Source organism: Nothobranchius furzeri, chromosome 15 (genome assembly GCF_043380555.1).
Source record: "Nothobranchius furzeri strain GRZ-AD chromosome 15, NfurGRZ-RIMD1, whole genome shotgun sequence".
Lineage (NCBI taxonomy): Eukaryota > Metazoa > Chordata > Actinopteri > Cyprinodontiformes > Nothobranchiidae > Nothobranchius > Nothobranchius furzeri.
Window position 1 is genome coordinate 45299176 of NC_091755.1, and position 20000 is coordinate 45319175.

At 45.4% G+C, this 20000-nt stretch overlaps 1 protein-coding gene across 4 annotated transcripts in view; it reads right to left on the minus strand.

The window, feature by feature from the left end:
* The window catches only part of plch2a (phospholipase C, eta 2a), a 138572-nt gene that overhangs the window by 105179 nt on the left and 13393 nt on the right, over positions 1–20000 (minus strand). Inside the window, exon 1 of one of the 4 annotated variants that reach the window (XM_070544923.1) lies at positions 10123–12158. The exons of the other annotated variants lie outside the window; for them this stretch is intronic. Coding sequence (XP_070401024.1) covers positions 10123–10141 — 19 coding nt within the window. The 5' untranslated portion in view covers positions 10142–12158. Of the gene's footprint in view, positions 1–10122; positions 12159–20000 lie in introns of those variants that run through there. 4 annotated transcript variants of the gene reach the window in all.

Below are 20000 nucleotides of genomic sequence, written 5' to 3' on the forward strand. Positions count from 1 at the left end.
GCTCTCATCCAACACGGAACGTCCTGAATCCTCAGACAGACTTCCCAATTAGGTCTTCCTCGTCTCCCACAGAGAGCCGCAGACGGCCTAGGCATCCGGGCGGAGAGGGCGAGGGACGGGTGGAGAGGGAGACACAGCCTTGATAATTAGAGCGCAGACCAAACCCACCATGAATTCAGTCGTGTCAATTTGCTGATGTTTGGATCACCGCACACACACACACACACACACACACACACACACACACACACACACACACACACACACACACACACACACACACACACACACACACACACACACACACACACACACACACACACACACACACACACACACACACACACACACACACACACACACACACACACAACCCCATCCCTGCTCCTGCAGATGTGTCTCTGCTCAGTTTGTTTAAGGCAACATCATAATGAGGTGTGTGTGTGTGTGTGTGTGTGTGTGTGTGTGTGTGTGTGTGTGTGTGTGTGTGTGTGTGTGTGTGTGTGTGTGTGTGTGTGTGTGTGTGTGTGTGTGTGTGTGTGTGTTAAATCACATTACATCAAGGAAGGAGCAGGACAGATGTGTCATTTATGTCCCTGCAAACATCTTTTCATTCTGTGCTTAACAGCCCCCCACCACACACACACACACACACACACACACACACACACACACACACACACACACACACACACACACATCATAATTTAATAAATTAAAGAGCTGAACTTTAAGATTTTCACACATCTTTTTTATTCTAGAGGAGCCAAACGAGGCGTTACCCTAACCCGCGTCAACGAATTTACTAGAATCTGATTGGATGCCTGCAGCGGCGGCTGAATGATCACATGAATGATCTGCAGATGGAATGACTTCACATCCTTCATCCATTCATATTAAAGGCGTTAAGAGGTTAATAATGTTTATTCAGAGTTAGGGTTCAATAGTCAGGTCAGACTTTTATTCTGACAGGAAGACAGAAGCGGAAGTGAAGAGCTGTTTTTGAGATTTAGGTTTTTATTTAAATTAATTAAGTAAAATTACCTCAAACACTTGAATTAAATAAATAAATAAGTAAATAAACCAAAGTAAAAAAAAAGATTTCTAATGATCTTAAACTGAGACGAAGATCAACAACAACATGATGTTAAAGTATGAAGACCTCGTCAGCCAATCAGGATGTTTGATCATATTTAAGCTGTTCTGGGATCAGATTCTGAAGCTGAAGCTGGTTTAGTTCTGCATCATTCTCTTCTTCTTTGTCCCTTTGAGGAGCTGCAACAAGCCAGCAGAGACGGGTGTGATGATGTTCCTGCTGCAGCAGATGGAGAAGCTCCGGGTCGGACTAAACACTGGTTCAGGGTTTCCTCTCCGTCGTGTGACAAACAGCAGATTCCCTGAGCCGAAGGAGCTTCCACGGGACTCGTTTGGATCTCTGAGCTTTTATTTGACATTATTAGAAACAGCTGGAGGCCGAGTCTTGACAAGTCATTAACTCCTCAGAGTCCCATCAGAGGGAGCCTGAAGCTCCAGAGTTCTCCAAGAACAGCTGTTTCTCCCCATCACCCTTCAGGGTTCCCTCTCGTCTGTCTGCTCCTGTTTCTTCCTGATTGTTCCTGCTTGCTGTCCCAGTTTCACACCTGATTTGTCATTTCGGCGTTCCATTCTTCTTCCTGATTGTTCACGGATCCGCCCACCACGCCTTCTGGTTCTTTATCAGATCATCACGTTCCAGAAACACACACAGACGCGTTGCTGCTGCAGACATTACAGGTTCTTCATCCAAAAACCTAAAAATATGATGTTTTACTGGCTTCTCAAACTTCAGCGTGTTCTCCTGCAGCAGGACGACGCGCCCGCATCATGCTCGAGTCAGACGCGTCCGCGAGGTCCGCACGGCTCCGCGTGGAAAAGTTGCGTCATTTTGCGTCATTTTAACAACCACGCCCCTCCGCCGCGCCTCCGCACGGCCCAGAATTTCCGCAACGCGCACCTCGGAAAATTTCTAACCACGCGGACGGACGGACGCGGAAAAACATGGCGGACCGGCAAGAACTAGTATAGCAGAGGTTGGTAAATACAGACGTTTGTATGATTCAGCTCTCAGAGATCACCGTGATCAACATGTTGTTAATAATTCTTGGAGAGAAATAGCTCGCACTGTCGGAAAAGACAAGGACGCTGTTAAAAATGCTGAAATACCGTGTTGTAACCAGTCATTTCTACTTCTACTATGGTGTAGTTTTGGATGCATGCCGTAGAGCTCCATGCTGCCCCCTACAGTTTGGGAGAATATTGGCTCACCGCAGAGACGAGCCGCATGAACCATAAACGCTGCGAGTTGTGAAGCGCGTTCCATCCGCGAGCCGCATCACCGCGCGGAAAGTGAATGTGTCAAGCATAAACCAAGCTTAAAACACGAAGACGTCTGTAACAAAAGGAGAAGCAGACTTGACACGGACGTGTCAGGTTCAACACGCAGGTCGCTCCTCTGACCGTGCTACACAAGCAGAGAGACGAGCTGCCAGAATCCTTTTCCACTTCATTATGAACCTGCAGCTCTCAGAGAAAAAGTCTTTCAGGGAGTCTGAGCTTTCACGTCTGTTGACATTTTAGCATTTCTCTTCCCCGCCTGGCGCGCCGGGAGCATCCCAACGAGGTGCTGACACGTCTGCAGCCTCCTGCACATTTCAGCCGGGGGCAGAATGATGGAGATGTTGAAGCTTCACTCCTCTCGCTTCTGTTTTCCTCCACACTGCAGTAGAAATGAATCCCTGATGGGACTAATCCCTGATGGGACTACTACACACACACACACACACACACACACACACCTGCAAACATCCCTGCAGAGATCCCTCCAGACGCAGCCCCTCTAAGCGTGTGCCACATCCTCTGACGCAGGACTCGTGGCTGTTAGCGGTTTGTTTGTGATCCATTAGAAGCGTTGGTTGGGGGATTTGTCTGCACCTGTCTGAGCCGGCTGCAGGTCTGAGGTTCAGGATGACACCTGTCAAGGATTTTAGGAGCAGCTGTCAGCAGAAGCTCAGCGGGTCGCCTCATCTGTCAGCCAGCTCCACAGCCTTCCTCTCGATTTACCGACTCCTCTCCGGAGTCTTCGGAGACTCTTGTTGTGGGAGAAGACGTTACACGGAGCCAACCCAACCCAAGTGAAACACACAGCTGCAGGTGCAGCAGAGGCTCGGGTTAAAGCATCCTGCAGGTCTGTGTGAAGCAGACGTTCAGAAAGATGCTGATGGTTTATGTGAGTTTCAATGATGATGCTAACGGAGGAACTTCCACCCTGCAGCTGCTTCCCTCAGAAACCACAGAGGAGAGGAACGAGTCCAGGCTGCATCAACAAAAGCCCTAAAATAAAAGTTAAACACTAAAATGATTTCATAAACCAACAAAGAACTACAGATTAGAGTGAGTCATGCACAATAAAACCACCTGGACAGTCAGGTGGCCTCACCCCTCCAGCTGTTTCAGTTTTATAACTAAACAGTCTTGAGCTCCATCCATTTTCATCTTTCTATAATAAAACATTTAGCTAGTATCTGCTTGCCATACCTGTCCTGGTGATAATTCATGAGATGAACAAGTTCCTGTTTTATAGTCCTGAACCTGAACGTGTGGTTTTATTATTAAAATGAATCAGAAGAGTCAGAAACCAGGAACAGGAAATGCTTCAGATCTGTTGATCCAGATGGTTTTATGTCCCTCCATCCATCTAACCATCCATCCACCAATCCATCCATCCATCTATCCATCCACCAATCCATCCATCCATCCATCCATCCACCAATCCATCCATCCATCCATCCACCAATCCATCCATCCATCCATCCATACATCCATCCATCCATCCATCCATCCACCAATCCATCCATCCATCTATGCATTCATCCATACATACATACATCCATCCATCCATCCATCCATAAATCACCCATCCATCCATCCATCCATCCATAAATCATCCGTCCATCCATCCATCCATCCATCCATCCACCAATCCATCCATCCATCCATCCACCAATCCATCCATCCATCCATCCATCCATCCATCCATAAATCATCCGTCCATCCATCCATCCATCCATAAATCATCCGTCCATCCATCCATCCATCCATCATCCATCCATCTATCATCCATCCATCCATCCATCCATAAATCATCCGTCCATCATCCATCCATCTAACTAGGGTTGTCACGGTAACCGGTATAGCGGTAAACCCCGGTAAAAAAGTTGACAATAAAAATAACCGTCCAGTTTTTAAAAAACTATATTATCTCGGTGGGTTTACCGTGGCCGCGGTTTCGGCGCGGTGACCCTTACCAGCCACCGTCGCTTCAGCTGAAGTTCCCGCGGCGCGCACACACACTTTTTAATTTGCAACGGCACCAAAACTTTGAAGCTGAAATAATGGCCGAAGGAGGAGACGGCAGCGCCCAGGACATCCATCAGCCCTCAAAGAAGACTAAATCGGAAGTATGGGCATATTTGGGATTTCTGAAAAATGCTGAGGGACAGTTAATATGACGGCTATCCCGTTTGCAGAACGTGCAGGAAACAAGTGTCTGCAGAAGGCAGCAACACTTCAAATCTCATGGCACATCTGCGTGACGATCACCCACGTCTCTACAGCCAGTGCAAGGTAGGTTAACATTAGCATTTTAGCTTAAATGCATGACGTGAGGACTTTTGGTTGAGGGAGAATGCAACGAGTCACTATATACTGCAGCCGCAGCGTCCTCTGCCAGCATTTAAACCGTGTCACAGACACCCTGTTGCTGGATGAAGCATCTTATTTGTTGATGATGAAGAGAAATATACAATTAGTTCCTTGTCATTGATTTGTTTACTTATTCAATGCCATTTATACTTGAACATTTGGATTTGATTACATAGTGTAGTAGTTATTTTAGTCATTTGTTTAAAGTGGCTATTTATTTAAATACATATTTTTTAAGGTTGACTTGTACAGAGCTCAAGTCAAGTGTGGACTGGAGTTTTAGATTTTCATTTTGATAATGAAGAAAACAAGTATATGAGAAAACAAGTGGTGTTTCTTTGATTTGTTTACATATTGTTTATGTTTTGAATGTTTGGATTTGTATAATTTAAACCTGCACTGACTACTGTAACATGTTCCAGAAAAAGAAGCTATTTGTTCCTTTACTTGTGAAAAGTTGCACTTTTGCTAAGGCTTTGTGTTATTTTAGGTTTAATAAACATGTTAAACCTTTTCAGAACTATTTCAGTTTGTGTAGAACAGGACTATCAATGCTTTCTGAACATATGCAACACCGTTTAAAAAATACCGCGATAATACCGAAAACCGTGATAATTTTGGTCACAATAACCGTGAGGTTACATTTTCATACCGTGACAACCCTACATCTAACCATCCATCCATCCATCTAACCATCCATCCATCCATCATCCATCCATCTATCATCCATAAATCATCCGTCCATACATCCATCCATCTAACCATCCATCCATCCATCTAACCATCCATCCATCAATCATCCATCCATCCATCCATCCATCCATCCATAAATCATCCGTCCATCCATCCATCCATCTAACCATCCATCCATCCATCTAACCATCCATCCATCAATCACCCATCCATCCATCCATCCATAAATCATCCGTCCATACATCCATCCATCTAACCATCCATCCATCCATCTAACCATCCATCCATCAATCATCCATCCATCCATCCATCCATCCATCCATAAATCATCCGTCCATCCATCCATCCATCTAACCATCCATCCATCCATCTAACCATCCATCCATCAATCATCCATCCATCCATCCATCCATAAATCATCCGTCCATCCATCCATCCATCCATCCATCATCCATCCATCCATCCATCCATCCATCCATAAATCATCCGTCCATACATCCATCCATCTATCCATCCATCCATCAATCATCCATCCATCTATCATCCAACCATCCATCCATCCAATCATTCGTCCATCCATCCATCTAACCATCCATCCATCAATCATCCATCCATCCATCAATCATCCATCCATCCATCCATAAATCATCCGTCCATCCATCCATCTAACCATCCATCCATCAATCATCCATCCATCCATCCATAAATCATCCGTCCATCCATCCATCCATCCATCCATCTAACCATCCATCCATCAATCATCCATCCATCCATCCATAAATCATCCGTCCATCCATCCATCCATCCATCCATCTAACCATCCATCCATCAATCATCCATCCATCCATCAATCATCCATAAATCATCCGTCCATCCATCCCTCCATCCATCCATCTAACCATCCATCCATCAATCATCCATCCATCCATCAATCATCCATAAATCATCCGTCCATCCATCCATCCATCAATCATCCATCCATCCATAAATCATCCGTCCATCCATCCATCTATCATCCATCCATCCATCTATAAATCATTCGGCCATCCATCCATCCATAAATCATCCGTCCATCCATCCATCCATCTAACCATCCATCCATCAATCATCCATCCATCCATAAATCATCCGTCCATCCATCCATCCATCCATCCATCCATCCATCTAACCATCCATCCATCAATCATCCATCCATCCATCAATCATCCATCCATCCATCCATAAATCATCCATCCATCCATCAATCATCCATCCATCCATAAATCATCTGTCCATCCATCCATCTAACCATCCATCCATCTAACCATCCATCCATCAATCATCCATCCATCCATCTAACCATCCATCCATCTAACCATCCATCCATCAATCATCCATCCATCCATCTAACCATCCATCCATCTAACCATCCATCCATCAATCATCCATCCATCCATCCATAAATCATCCATCCATCCATTAATCATCCATCCATCCATAAATCATCCGTCCATCCATCCATCTAACCATCCATCCATCTAACCATCCATCCATCCATCCATCCATAAATCATCCGTCCATTCATCCATCCATCCGTCCATCCATCCATCTAACCATCCATCCATCCATCCATAAATCATCCGTCCATTCATCCATCCATCCGTCCATCCATCCTCCATCTATCCATAAATCATCCATTCATTCATCCATAAATACATAAATCATCCATCCATCATAAATCTTTTCTGACCCTCAGCAGACAAAATTTTTCCTCCCATAAACTCATCAGAGCTTCAGTTTGATCTCATATTAAAACTCATATTCTATTAAATGAAGATCTGTGATGAGGCCAAACAGTGGTGCTCATTCCCACAGATCTCGCCCCCCCCCCCCCCCCCTGCATGATGTTGTGGAGAACCTCTCCTCCATCATGTCCAGTAATAATTAAACACTGAGCTCTGCATGAAGTGCCCTAATTGGTCCTCCTCTTTAGATAATCGCTGCTGAAAACAATGAATCTGATGAAAGAAACGAGGGCGGATGCTTCCACACTGAGAGACAGACCTCAGACGAAGAGCTGGGTTTCTTTATCGCTGCACAAAAGGATGATTTCCCATAAATGATAAATAAGTTGCCTCAAAGTTGCAAAAACAATAATCACCACTGAGCTTTTGTCAATGTATTGTTTTTGTTTATTTCCCACATCTGAGAAAAAACCTGCAGACAGAAGCTGCTCGGCTTCAGTGGAGGTCTATGGGGTCACGGAGGTCACGGAGGAGCCCAGTCAGCCACTCAGAGAAGGTCACTTAAAACCCACAGCCTGGTTTCTGAGAACTTGTCCGGGATTGCTAAGACGAGTGAAGAAGTGAAGCTGAAACATTTTTATTTACAACATCTAGGTGTTCAAAGTGTCAGTAAAAGAACATCAGAGAGTTTTGTGACCAGCTGACGTTAAAATCCTTAAATGACCTGAAACAAAAACCGAACAGCACCAAGAACCTGACGTCTTCAGAGCGATGGGTTTGTGGGTCTGGTTCTAAGTACAACATGGCGGCTCATTTCCAGGTAGAGTTCCCTATTGTTGAATCCAATTATTCTTTCATTGGGAGCTAAGATGAGATCCGGATACTTTGAACCGTTTTTGCTCCTTTGCTCTGGTTTCTGGTGTTTGAACGCGCTCCACATGCTAATGAAGCTTTGTTCCAACCTGAGAACCAGATTACAAACTCTGATTCCACTTCTAACAGGATGAAGGCCAGTTTCAGAGGTGCTCTGGTAAAAGTACGGGAAAATCAAAGCAGCAAAGAATTAGCAGAAAAAGAGAAAGAAAATGAAATCACAACACAAAAGGGCTCCAGCCGTAACAGAAACCATCATTAGACGTCACTTCCATCTTCTCGTTGACGGGTTTTTATTCAAAGCAGTGAAAAGGTGAAGCAAGAGTAAAACATTAGGCCCTGGATCTTTTTAAATGGCACCACAGGTGGATGAATTGGGGGGGGGGGCAGGAGAAGAACCTCTTATACCACATTAGCACTCAACAGCTGATTGAACATAGCTTGTCTCTTCTTTCTAAAAGCATTCAGTTCGTTTTCTATGTATTTTCTTCTGTTTTTACTCCTCAGACCCAAATGGGGGCTTGTCCGGGATTTCCAATTACATTAAAGTTAAAGGTTGCTGCAATATTTTTGTTAGGTTTTTTTGATCATATAATAAAATATGTTTACCATAAATAGTTTGTCATGCAAGTCGATGCAGATTTATTCTATAGGAATTACCGTATTAAAGCACCAAAATATCCAATAATATTCATAATAACTGTAATATGAACCTGTTCAGTTTTGTAAATGGTAAATGGTCTGTATTTGATATAGCGCCTTCTAGAGTCCTGGAACCCCCCAAGGCGCTTTACAACACAATCAGTCATTCACCCATTCACAGACACATTCACACACTGGTGGGGATGAGCTGCGATGTAGCCACAGCTGCCCTGGGGCGCACTGACAGAAGCGACGCTGCCGAGCACTGGCGCCACCGGTCCCTCCGACCACCACCAGCAGGCAACGTGGGTTAAGTGTCTTGCCCAAGGACACAACGACAACGACAGACTGAGCGGGGCTCGAACCTGCAACCTTCCGATTACGGGGCAAGCACTTAACTCCTGTGCCACCGTGTTCTAGGTCTACATGCTAACATGTACAAAATAAACTTGAATATTCTACCTAGGATGCTAATTAAAAGCTAGCTAGCATCCTAGATGGTTTAACCAGCAGCAGAATGGTGTTTAGTTTCAAATGACAAGTTTAACTTCACAGCTTGTGTTTGTGTCGGTTTGGAAAAGCATCTGAAGAAAGACCGGATTCATTTAATCTTTAGATTCACCACTACGCTGCCTTAACTCTGCATCGGCCCAATTAAAGACGGGTTAGCAGCTAACCAGCGTTAGCAAACACATAAAAGCATGTTGTGCTAAATGTTGGTGTGCTGTCATCTGAGAGTCAGTCAGCACGAGATGTTGAGTGAGATTTGATACGACCCAAATCTGACGAAAACAAGCCTAATCCCATCATTTCTGCTCATGAGATGATCTTAGATGGAAACTCTGCTACGGAAGTGGTGACCACCAATCCCAGACTTCCTCATCTCATCTTAAAAGAGCCAAACAAACTCATTTTTGGCTTTTTCTCTCAGAACTCGAGTGTAAAGAATAGAGATGTTTACCGGATCTGAAGCATCTCAGGAGTGTGTGGACCTCCCTGTGAACACACGGGCATCGTTGTGTTTCTGGGTTCAAACAGCATCATGTTGAAAATCCTGTCTTATGAACGTTTCAGGACTCCAGCAACAACCGATCAAAGCAAATATATACCGCCTGCACCATTTAATACGAGCTCAGAGCTGAAATGCTGTCCTTTGCTGTCTAACATGCAGGTAAGTCCCTCCAACCTTCACACATCTGAGCAGCGGGAAAGCCTTCCTGAAGCTTTTGAAGCAAACAGAAATGAAAGGAAGCACCAGCATCCCTCACACTCATCATCACCTCAGCAGACTACATAAAAACACCAGAATCTCCAAGTGGATCAAAAACCCAAATCAGGTTCCAGAACTTCCAACTTTTAAATGTTTCCCAGAACTCCCAGCAGCCGTTCAACCCAACCAGTCCCCAGCAGCAGCAAACACCAGCAGGTAAAAGGAACCGCTGATACGTACTGAACCTCTGAGGCTCCATCTCCACGCCGCTTCCCGCCGACTCGCTGAAGCTACTGACACCACAGAGAAGAGCAACTGCTCCTCTCCCTCCTGCCTCTCTCTCTGCCTCCGTCTCTCTCTCTCTCTCTGCAGCCTGTCTGTCTCTCTGCCATGTTAGCGCGGACCCAGTCTCCCTCTCCTCGCCTGTCTGGACCCAGTCCTCCTCACCTCTGATCTGTCTGGAGCCGATTCCTCCATCATCTGGCTGAAAACTGCAGAATTATCTCAGATGTGTTTTGTTTTCAAGCAGCTCAAGAACAATTACTAAAACAAAAAGTAGATGAGAGCTCCTCGTCTGGTTTGATATCATCATCATCATCATCATCATAAAGCCTCCTTGGAGCCTGCAGTCTGAATATTTACATTTCTGAGCTCCGAGGATAATGAAGCTCACAAACCCGCTTTTCTGCTGGATTACATCATGACACCAAAGTCCTGCGCTGTTTCTGTGTGACGGAGCGAGCAAAAAGAACACACATTCGCTCCCGCCGGGGGGCTGCAGAAAAAATGACTGAGCAATTATGGAAGCAGCACATTTTCCAGATTCATCCACAGCCTCCATCTGTAACACGGAGGAAGCATCATGCCTGCCAGGGGAAAAGGTAAATCTGGCAACTTCAAAAAGTCTAAAAACAGAAAACACGAATCTACTAAATACGCAAAGAATGAATTCAGAATTACTACAAGTGCAAAAACACTACATTTATATACGTACACAATAAAAACTGTAGTCCACATTTTAACAGATGAATAATAGTGAACAAAGACAGACTGAAGCAGTTAGGCTCTCTAGCTGGAGACACTAAAGTACAAGAAAATCCTCAGATTTTCACTTGGAATCTGATCAGATGGATTTTCCGGGTACTTTTCCATCTCTGGCTGGTTCCTACAGTGCTGCTGTGTCTTCACAAAGTCTCTTCGTTTGTTTGCATTTTACCAAACTTTGGTTTGATTGGAGGAGCTGGCAGTGGAACGCAGCTCAGGTGGTTGCAGAGGCAGGAACCCGGGCATGGGAGGGATCTGGAGAGACTTCCAAACGGCTTTGAGGAGATTCTGGTCCACCATCCAGCATCTCAGGAGGGGAACGCGATGTGCTATCAACACGGTGTGCTGCTGAGCTCGACTGAGGTGCATTCATCATGGACTTGTGGACTGGTGTGAGCGTAACTCACCAGTAAACATCCAGGGAGCAGACATGGACGTACCTGGGTCTTCACCTCAACATCAAACTGAACTGGTCCAACACAGATGCTGCACAAGAAGGGCCAAAGCCGCCTCCACCTCCTGAGGAGGCTGAGGTCCTTCAGAGTTAATTCCCAGCTGCTACAGTCCTTTCATCACGCTGCGGGTGGCTCTGTGATCCACTCTGCTGGTCTGCTGGGGTGCAGACAGCTCTGACCGAGACAGGAAGACCGAACAAGCTAGTTCACAAAGCTAGCTCGGCTCTCAGCTGCTCACCGGATTCAGCTGAGGAGACGCGTGAAAGGAGGATGCTGGGGAAGATGACCTCCATCTTAATAAGCCCCTCCCACCCACGGTGGAGACCATGGACAGCTCCTTCAGAGGCAGACTGAGACGTCCCAGATGTAAGACAGAACACTGCCGTAGGTCCTTCATCCCCTCTGCAGTAAGAGTGTACACCTCCTCAGTTTAACTGGTACTGGCACTATCCTGGTACACAACACCACCAACGCAGTACTCAGTATGTGTTCAGTACATGTGCAGTACCAGATTTATATAGTATGTCTGTGTCCCTTACAGTACGCTGCATTATTCTCTCAAGTGTTGCTGCTGATGTAACAAGTGAATTTCCCTTCTGTGGGATCAATAAAGTCTATTCTATTCTATTCTATTGGTGGGCGGAATACTTCGAAGACCTCCTCAATGCCACCGGCACAACTTCCAGTGAGGAAGCAGAGTCCAGGGACTTTGGGTAGGGCCCTCCAATCTCTGGTGCTGAGGTCACTGAGGTGGTCCAAAAGTTCCTTGGTGGTAAGGCCCTGGGGGGGGGGGGGGGGGGGGGAATCCACTCGGAGTTCCTTAAGGCTCTGGATGTTATAGGGTTGTGTTGGCTGACGTGACTTGTTTGGGACCGTGTCCCCCGGGGGGCCCTGTGGGGGGTACTCCGGGAGTATGGGGTACCAGGCCCTCTGATACGGGCTGTTAGGTCCCTGTGTGACCGGTGTCAGAGCTTGGTCCGCATTGCCGGCAGCAAGTCGGGCTCGCTCCCAGTGAAAGTTGGACTCCGCCAAGGCTGCCCTTTGTCACCGATTCTGTTCAGAACCTTTATGGACAGGATTTCTAGGAGCAGCCAAGGTGTGGAGGGCATCCGTTTTGGTGGTCTGAGGATCAGGTCTCTGCTTTTTGCAGATGATGTGGTCCTGTTGGCTTCATCAGAACGTGATCTTCAGCTTTCGCTGGAGCGGTTCGCAGCTGAGTGTGCTGGGATGAGAATCAGCTCCTCTAAATCTGAGACCATGGTCTTGATTTGGAAAAGGGTAGAATGTCTTCTCCGGGTCAGGGATGAGGTCCTGCTCCAAGTGGAGGAGTTAAAGTGAGGGTAAGGCCTGGGTGGAGACATATTTCATCCACACTTCCTGTTAGGAAAATGCTTCTGAAAGGCGTCACCTGGAGGACCGAGAGAGCGGCACTGAGACAGTGATAGACCGCATTAGGGATGCACCGATGGATCGGCATTTGATCGTAATCGGCCGATAGCGCCCCTATCGGTTTTGATCGGAATTTTCAAAATAGATCAAAGCAAACCAATCAGCCGTAGGGTTCTCACGGTAACCAGTGTAGCGCTAAACCCCAGTAAAAAAAAGGTTGACAATAATAATAACCGTCTTGTTTTTTTAAAAAACTATATTATCTCTGTGGGTTTACCGTGGCTGCGGTGTAGGCGCGGTGACCCTTACCAGCCACGGTATCATCGGCTGAAGTTGTCGGCGGCACATGTGCACTTTGTTGTTTACAACCAAAACTTTCTTGAAGCTAAAGCTGAAATAATGTCCAAAGGAGGAAACGGCAGCGCTCAGGACATTTATTATCCCTCAAAGAAGACAAAGTGGGAAGTACGGGCGTATTTTAGATATCTGAAGAACGCCGAGGGACAGCTGATAGAAGACGGCTATCCTGTTTGCAGCACGTGCAGAAAAAGTGTCTGTGAAAGGCAGCAACGCTTCAAATCTCATGACACATCTGCGTGACCATCACCCACAACTCTACAGTCAACGCAAGGCAAGCTAACGTTAGCGTTTTAGCTAAAATGCCTGATCCGAGGATTTGGGTTGAGGGAGAATGCAACGAGTCGCTATATAAAGCAGCCGCAGCGCCGCTACCTGCATATAAACCGTGTCGCGGACACCGCCATGTTGAAATGACGCTATGCATTACGGGGCTCCCAGGGGCAGATAAGAGTTGGTCTCTCTCCGAGAATAATTATGAATTTAACAACGATTACTGCCTGATGACATTTTCCCACATCTGCAAAGCTCACTGGAAGGTCACAAACCGAGTACCATATCTTCCTGATATAGGGTTTATTACTCAAGTAAGGGTAAAAAAGTATCTGATTAGAAGGCTACTTGAGTACTGAGTATCATCTGGTCTAATATTTTTAAAATGATGACATCAAACAGACAAAAAATAAGGAGTTATGGGCAAATATTGGTATTTTAAAGACTGAAGGGGAAAAATGTAAACAAATAAACAACATAATTACAGAATAGCACATTTTAGGCTAAATTTAGACACAAACTGAAGACAATATTTCCTGACATACAGGGTTTATTTCATTGTGTGAAAATGTAAAACGTTTAAAAAAAAAACGCGATAATACCAAAAACCGTGGTAATTTTGGTCACAATAACCGTGAGGTTAAATTTTCACACCGTGACAACCCTAATACAGACCATTTTAGATTAGGTTACATTTCCTTTATTCCCAGATTATGTAGTTTGTACCACTCATTATAATGTTGTAGAAAATTTCTGGCCAATCCACGTGATCGGTATCGGTGATCGGCAACAAAAAACCTGATCGGTGCATCCCTAGACCGCATCCCCCTCGGTTATGGGATTGTGATTCTGTTGTTCCTTATTAAGCACATCAAAGATGCCAGTCTGCTTCAAAGCTGGTAAAAGATGGAAACTAAAGAAAAAACAGATAAAGTAAAATCAGAGAAGCCAAACAAATAAACATTTACCTGTTTACACCTGGCGGATCTAATTAATCCATCAAATCTTTAATCCCTCATCACGTTTTGTTGGAGTTTCCTAAAACTTCCGGTGCTCATTAACATGTGAATGCAGAGAGGAGCAGGTTTCCTCTGGAGAAGCAGAACCCATCAACATAAAAGGATTCATCCCGTTCACTCGAGCAGCGTTCCTGCTCCGTTTGCTGATAACTCAGGTGATGAGCTGCTGCTGATTCCAGACACAAACACATTCATGAAGCATCAGCTTATCTGCTGCAGCAGCTGCAGACTGACGGCTTTGCTATCAGACACAATCAGCTCCATTACATATTCAGATTATGGGGCTAAGCTACTAGTTCGACTTCGTATATTAAAATACAGATTTAACCCTTTTACTTCCTCTACCATACGTTATTAATACGACATTAATATTCTTAACTTTTAACTGTTAAAATATCTCAGTAACTTTTAGGGCTTCTTTTGTTTTTATCCAGTTAGTCCCTGTATCGTACGATATAAAGACTAAATCATGCTCTACCAGGTGTTCAAGGTGGAATAACTGTATATGAAGTGCTTCATTCGATCACGTGACATTACGCCTCCATAACAGTAATAGAGAAATAAAACAGGCCCATTTCCCGGTAGATCCTCCACCAGGGGGCAGCAGACAAGTCTAGGACTGGATAAGGCAGGTTAGTGATGAAGGTACCAATCCTGATGCTTGTGATGATGATCTATACCTGTTTATTTCTTATATCTGATGAAAACAGGTTATTTGCTTATAAATGAAATGAAGATGTTGTGATGTAAACAGAAGAAGGAGAAACTCCCATCTCTGCTATCTGAGACCTGCTCCAGGCAAACAGAACCAACGCTGCAGAGGCTGCTCCTCGCCTCCAGCTCTGCAAAATCACTTCATGTTCATCTCTCACATCTGACCTGACTCTGCTCTCCATCTACAGCCTTCACCATGCAGCTTCTTGTGTTTTTGTTGTTTATGCCCCATAGACTTAGTGCTCACAACGCTGCCCTTTAGCTCCGCTGCAAACTAGCCTGAATCGGATCAGCAACGATTTTTCCACCTCGTAGAACTGCCGAAATTATTGCTGTACAATTTTTTACTGGATCAGCATAAAGAAATAATAGTTTTTCTCTCTAAATAAAGGCAATGAGCAAAACTATCAGCATGACTTGTGTTCATCCTGTTCATTTATTTAGCAGATATTTTTATCTAAATTGACACACGACTGTAGGAATGCTGTTAGTGAAGGCAATGTGCATATTTGTGGTCTGTTGGAGGAAACTGTACAACATGCATCGCTGATGAGAACATGCTAACCCCACACTTGAGAACATGCTAACCCTGCACATGCATGAGGAGATCATGCTAGGTTTGAACCAGCTGCAGCTCTTGGATCTTACTGTACCTAATGACGGAGTTGTGTTTCTTCTGCTCATTTATCTTTCATAAACCAGACTGGTGATTCTTTATCTGAGATCATCCATCGGCGACAAACGCTCTCCCCTTTCTTCAAGAACGGAGGTGAAACTGTTTGTTTTGGAACATTTCTGCATCTGAGTGAGCCGAGCCTCTAAATTAGATGTGTCTTCTATAATTTCACACCCAGAACCTTCAGTCTCCAAACTGCTGGCAGAGAAAATGAGGTCTCTGGTGACTGTGGTGGACCAGGGAACAGAACGGTGAAATGAGACTTATCCTAAATCCTCTTTCTCCAGAGCTAAAGCTGCAAAATCCCATCGTTCCTTCATTAAAACTTGAGTTTGTCTGGATTGTGCTGTGTGGTGTCGTCAGAGCTTGGATAAAGCACACAAAAGACACAAGTCAGGATTTATGCCCCCAGGCATTTTAGGGAGAGGTTATAGTTTTTGTGTGTCCGTTTACTCGTCCAATCAGAGAGAGGAAGCGTTTATCAGATGTGACGGCAGCCAGAAGCACCTGAGGTTCTCTCACTACCAGGTCGAGACTTCCAGACACCACCTTGACTGATTTAATTAGTGTTTTGCTGATTCCTGCAGCCGACAGGAATCTTTTATCACACCGGAACATAAAGCTGTCATCCCGACACGGAGAGGAAACCTTCTCTCAGCTGAGACGCTTCGGGCTGCAGGTCTTTAAATTTGAAAAACACGATGAATCACCTGACTTGTTAGTGTGGAGAGTGTCGGACTAGCAGACCTGAAACACTACTGTAGGAACCGTAAGCGGCACCTGCAGCTCAGGAGGAAAACGGACGTTAATCATGCAAAAGGTCAAGGGTTCAATTCCCAGTTTTGCTTATGTGTCTTAAGTTTATGGAAGAAATGTGGTCTCGCCAGATTAGGACTTTTTTTAGACATTGAATTTTAATCTTTAAATGTGTTTTTTTTTCCTTTTAACTTGAAATACACCAGCAGAAATTTCATCCGTAAAAATTCAACAGCAAAAAAAAAAACAGCTACAACTGTAGTGGCCTCCTGGTGACCTCCTGGTGACCTCTTGGTGACCCAGGCCAAAGCAATCGTCACTCCATGGAGTCGAGTGTCAAGTTTAGCCAATTAAATTATGCTTCTCTGATCATGTCACACCCGAGAGGTGTCCACTTAATCGAGTGACAATTGCCTTGGACTGGGTCACCAGGAGGTCATCAGGAGGTCACTAGGAGGTCACCAGGAGGGCACCAGGAGGTCATCAGGAGGCCATCTTATTTGTTGTTTAATTTCTGATTTAGACTTTTTGTTTATAAAATTCTTACATTGAAATTCTGGATTTTGATGGATTAATTTTTTTATTGCATTTTAAGTAAAAAACTCAAATCCATAAATGAACAGATTAAAATTTCTGTGTCTAAAAAAGTCGAGTTCGGGTTTTGGTTCCTGTTCTGAATGAAAAGTGCGGCGCAGCGACCTTTAGGCTCGTCTCCCTGCTGGACAGACTCACACCTTCATGTCTGTGGCCGTAACGTCTCACAAAGCCAACAGAACTCTGGAGAGGCTCTGCTTCTCCTCTGAGGAGTTTCCTCGAGCCAAACAAAAGGTTGTGGAGCTTCCCGTTGTTACGAGCTAACTCCCCATCACTCCTCCTCCTCCGGGGAGTTGGATCCAAAGCTACATCCCTAGCACTGGAAAGCACTTTTCTTAGTTTGCAACGAGGAAAAAATCCTAAAATGTGAAACAAAACATCCTCAAAGTTCTGGAAGACGGTTTTGTTGGCTCCATCTAAACCCGATCCCTCACTGGAGTTCATGAAATTACAATAAAAACAGAACAGGCAGACATGAACATGTGTGTGTGTGTGTGTGATGTAAAGGTGGTGTGTGTTGCTATGGCAACAGCAGGATTGTTCTTGTAGTCGAGCCAGAACTGGTCTCAGTGGGACATCCTGTTTAACATCAAATCATCACGAAGCCGGTTTAACTCATTTTACATGGTTTTATTTTTACTTTGTCACCGTCGTTGTTTTATGTTGAAATTTTCCTTTACCGAGTTGTTTTGGGAGAATGTTTTTGCCGCTCTCAGATTCTTCTTTCTGTGCTTTTTGACCTTGTTGATGTTGAGGCTGTCGCCCCCTACAGGCCTGGCATTAATCCCTCAGCCTCTGGACACGTTGTCTCACGCTGGAGAACGTGCATCTCCACCCTGATCCAGGAACGCCGTGGGTCCTACTGGAGGAGCTGGTGGAGGCGGCCGGGAAGAGAACGGTCTGGAACTCCCTGGTTAGGATGCTGGCCCCGCGACCCGGACACCGATAGGCTGAAGAAGATGAGACGAGACAGTTTATCTCTAATAAACCTAAATGTGCAACAAGTAAGAATTGTCCAAGCAGTCTAATGTCTCAGAAGGAAGGTTTTCCTGAAACAGATTTCATTCTCAGCCGGCTGGGGGGGGGGGGGGGGGGGGGGTTTGTCAGCTTTCTCCTTTTTAAAAAACTAAAGAGGGACGTAGCTACTGTTTACTGTCTGTGAGGTTGCTGAGTCTGCAGCGAGCTAACGCTGCAGCGAGCTAACGCTACAGCGCTGGCATTTGAAACTCGACCCCAGCAGGAAAAAAGCTCCAGCGTTGTTTAAAGAACCGAAGCGACGCAGAAGTTAGTTTTTGCACCACCAAGACGCCGTGACATCTTTTTTTTACTTCATTATGGGGAGAAGCAGACTAGAGGCTAACATGGAGCTACCACTGAGCTAACAATGCTAATAGTGAGCCCCATAGTTGTCACACACACTGGTGTGGTGAACATTCATCTCTACATGTGACCCATCCCCGCGGGGAGCGGTGAGCTGCAGCAGCGGCTGCGCTCGGGAACTCTTTGGTTCAAGCCCCAATCCAACCCCTTAAAGCTGAGTTTCAAGCGGGGGGGGGGGGGTGGGGGGGGCGCGCTGGGTGCCATTGTTGAAGTCTTTGGTATGACCCGACCGGGATTTGAACCCCGATCTCCCAGGGAGGACCCTCTAGGCCACTGAGCAAATAGTTGAATCTAAAAATATCTCAAGTTACTTTTCCAACAACTGGATATTACAGTTAAATGTGTGTGTGTGTGTGTGTGTGTGTGTGTGTGTGTGTGTGTGTGTGTGTGTGTGTGTGTGTGTGAATAATGGGTCATTGTGATGTTTTTTTTCCTTTAATCAGTTCTGCACAACTATAACAGCGGGACGGCAAACAACCACACTTCCTCTAATAGTGGAGGCCTACTACCGTAATAAGTGTAGTAAGGGCTCACTATTGTAAAACACCCAAGAGTGCGAACACCAGATGTGAACATGTATTTATCTAATTACCAACTTCCTGTGTGTGACTCGTTTTTGTCATCTGGAATCGTCTGGTGCTGATCCAGAACTGGCAACAGCCTGAAACTCACGTAACAGCTGAGAGAGTTCTTGCCTGCAGCACCACGTGTGACCACAGGAACCGTTGTTACAAACTGCCTCTTTAAGGTGACAGTGTGTATTTTTCCTGCCGATGGGGGGCAGTAGATACCTAAATTGTTGCAAGCAAGCTGTAAGTAAGACCTTACCAATAGAAGCCCATTAGGGTCAAAAAGCCCTGGGGACTGCAAACGTCAGCAAACTGCCAAGCACGTCAGACTCCCTTTCGTCAGGGGCAACGAGTGAAGAGGTAAACGTGTAGAACAACGTTTGTGAACGGTGAAACTCCGTAACCGTTTGTCAGCAAATGTATTTCGTCCACAAGGGCTCTTGTAGACAGAAACATGGCGTCTAGTATGGCGTCGCACCGAGACCTTTGATGGATATCTATAGAGACCAGCAGTAAAAACTACACACAGTCACTTTAAGGACAAATCTTAAAACTGAAATACATCATGACGAGTTCCTCTGGTTGGAATATTTGATGTTTACAGGTTTGAACATTCCCCCCCCCCCCCCCCCGCACACACACACACACACACGCTGTTTAATATTGCATGACATCATCTTCATTACCCCATCAGCTCCTCGCTCCACATGCCGGCATGAGGGCGTTTTAACATCAGGGTTTGTTTTATTCATCAGCTTGGTGTGAAACAAAGCAGGGGAGCTACTGGGGCTAATTACTGCGTAGACAACAGATTCAAGGAAGAAGAGCCTCGAACGCACACGCACACACACACACACACACAGCCGACGTGCGCCAGCCATTCCGACTCACA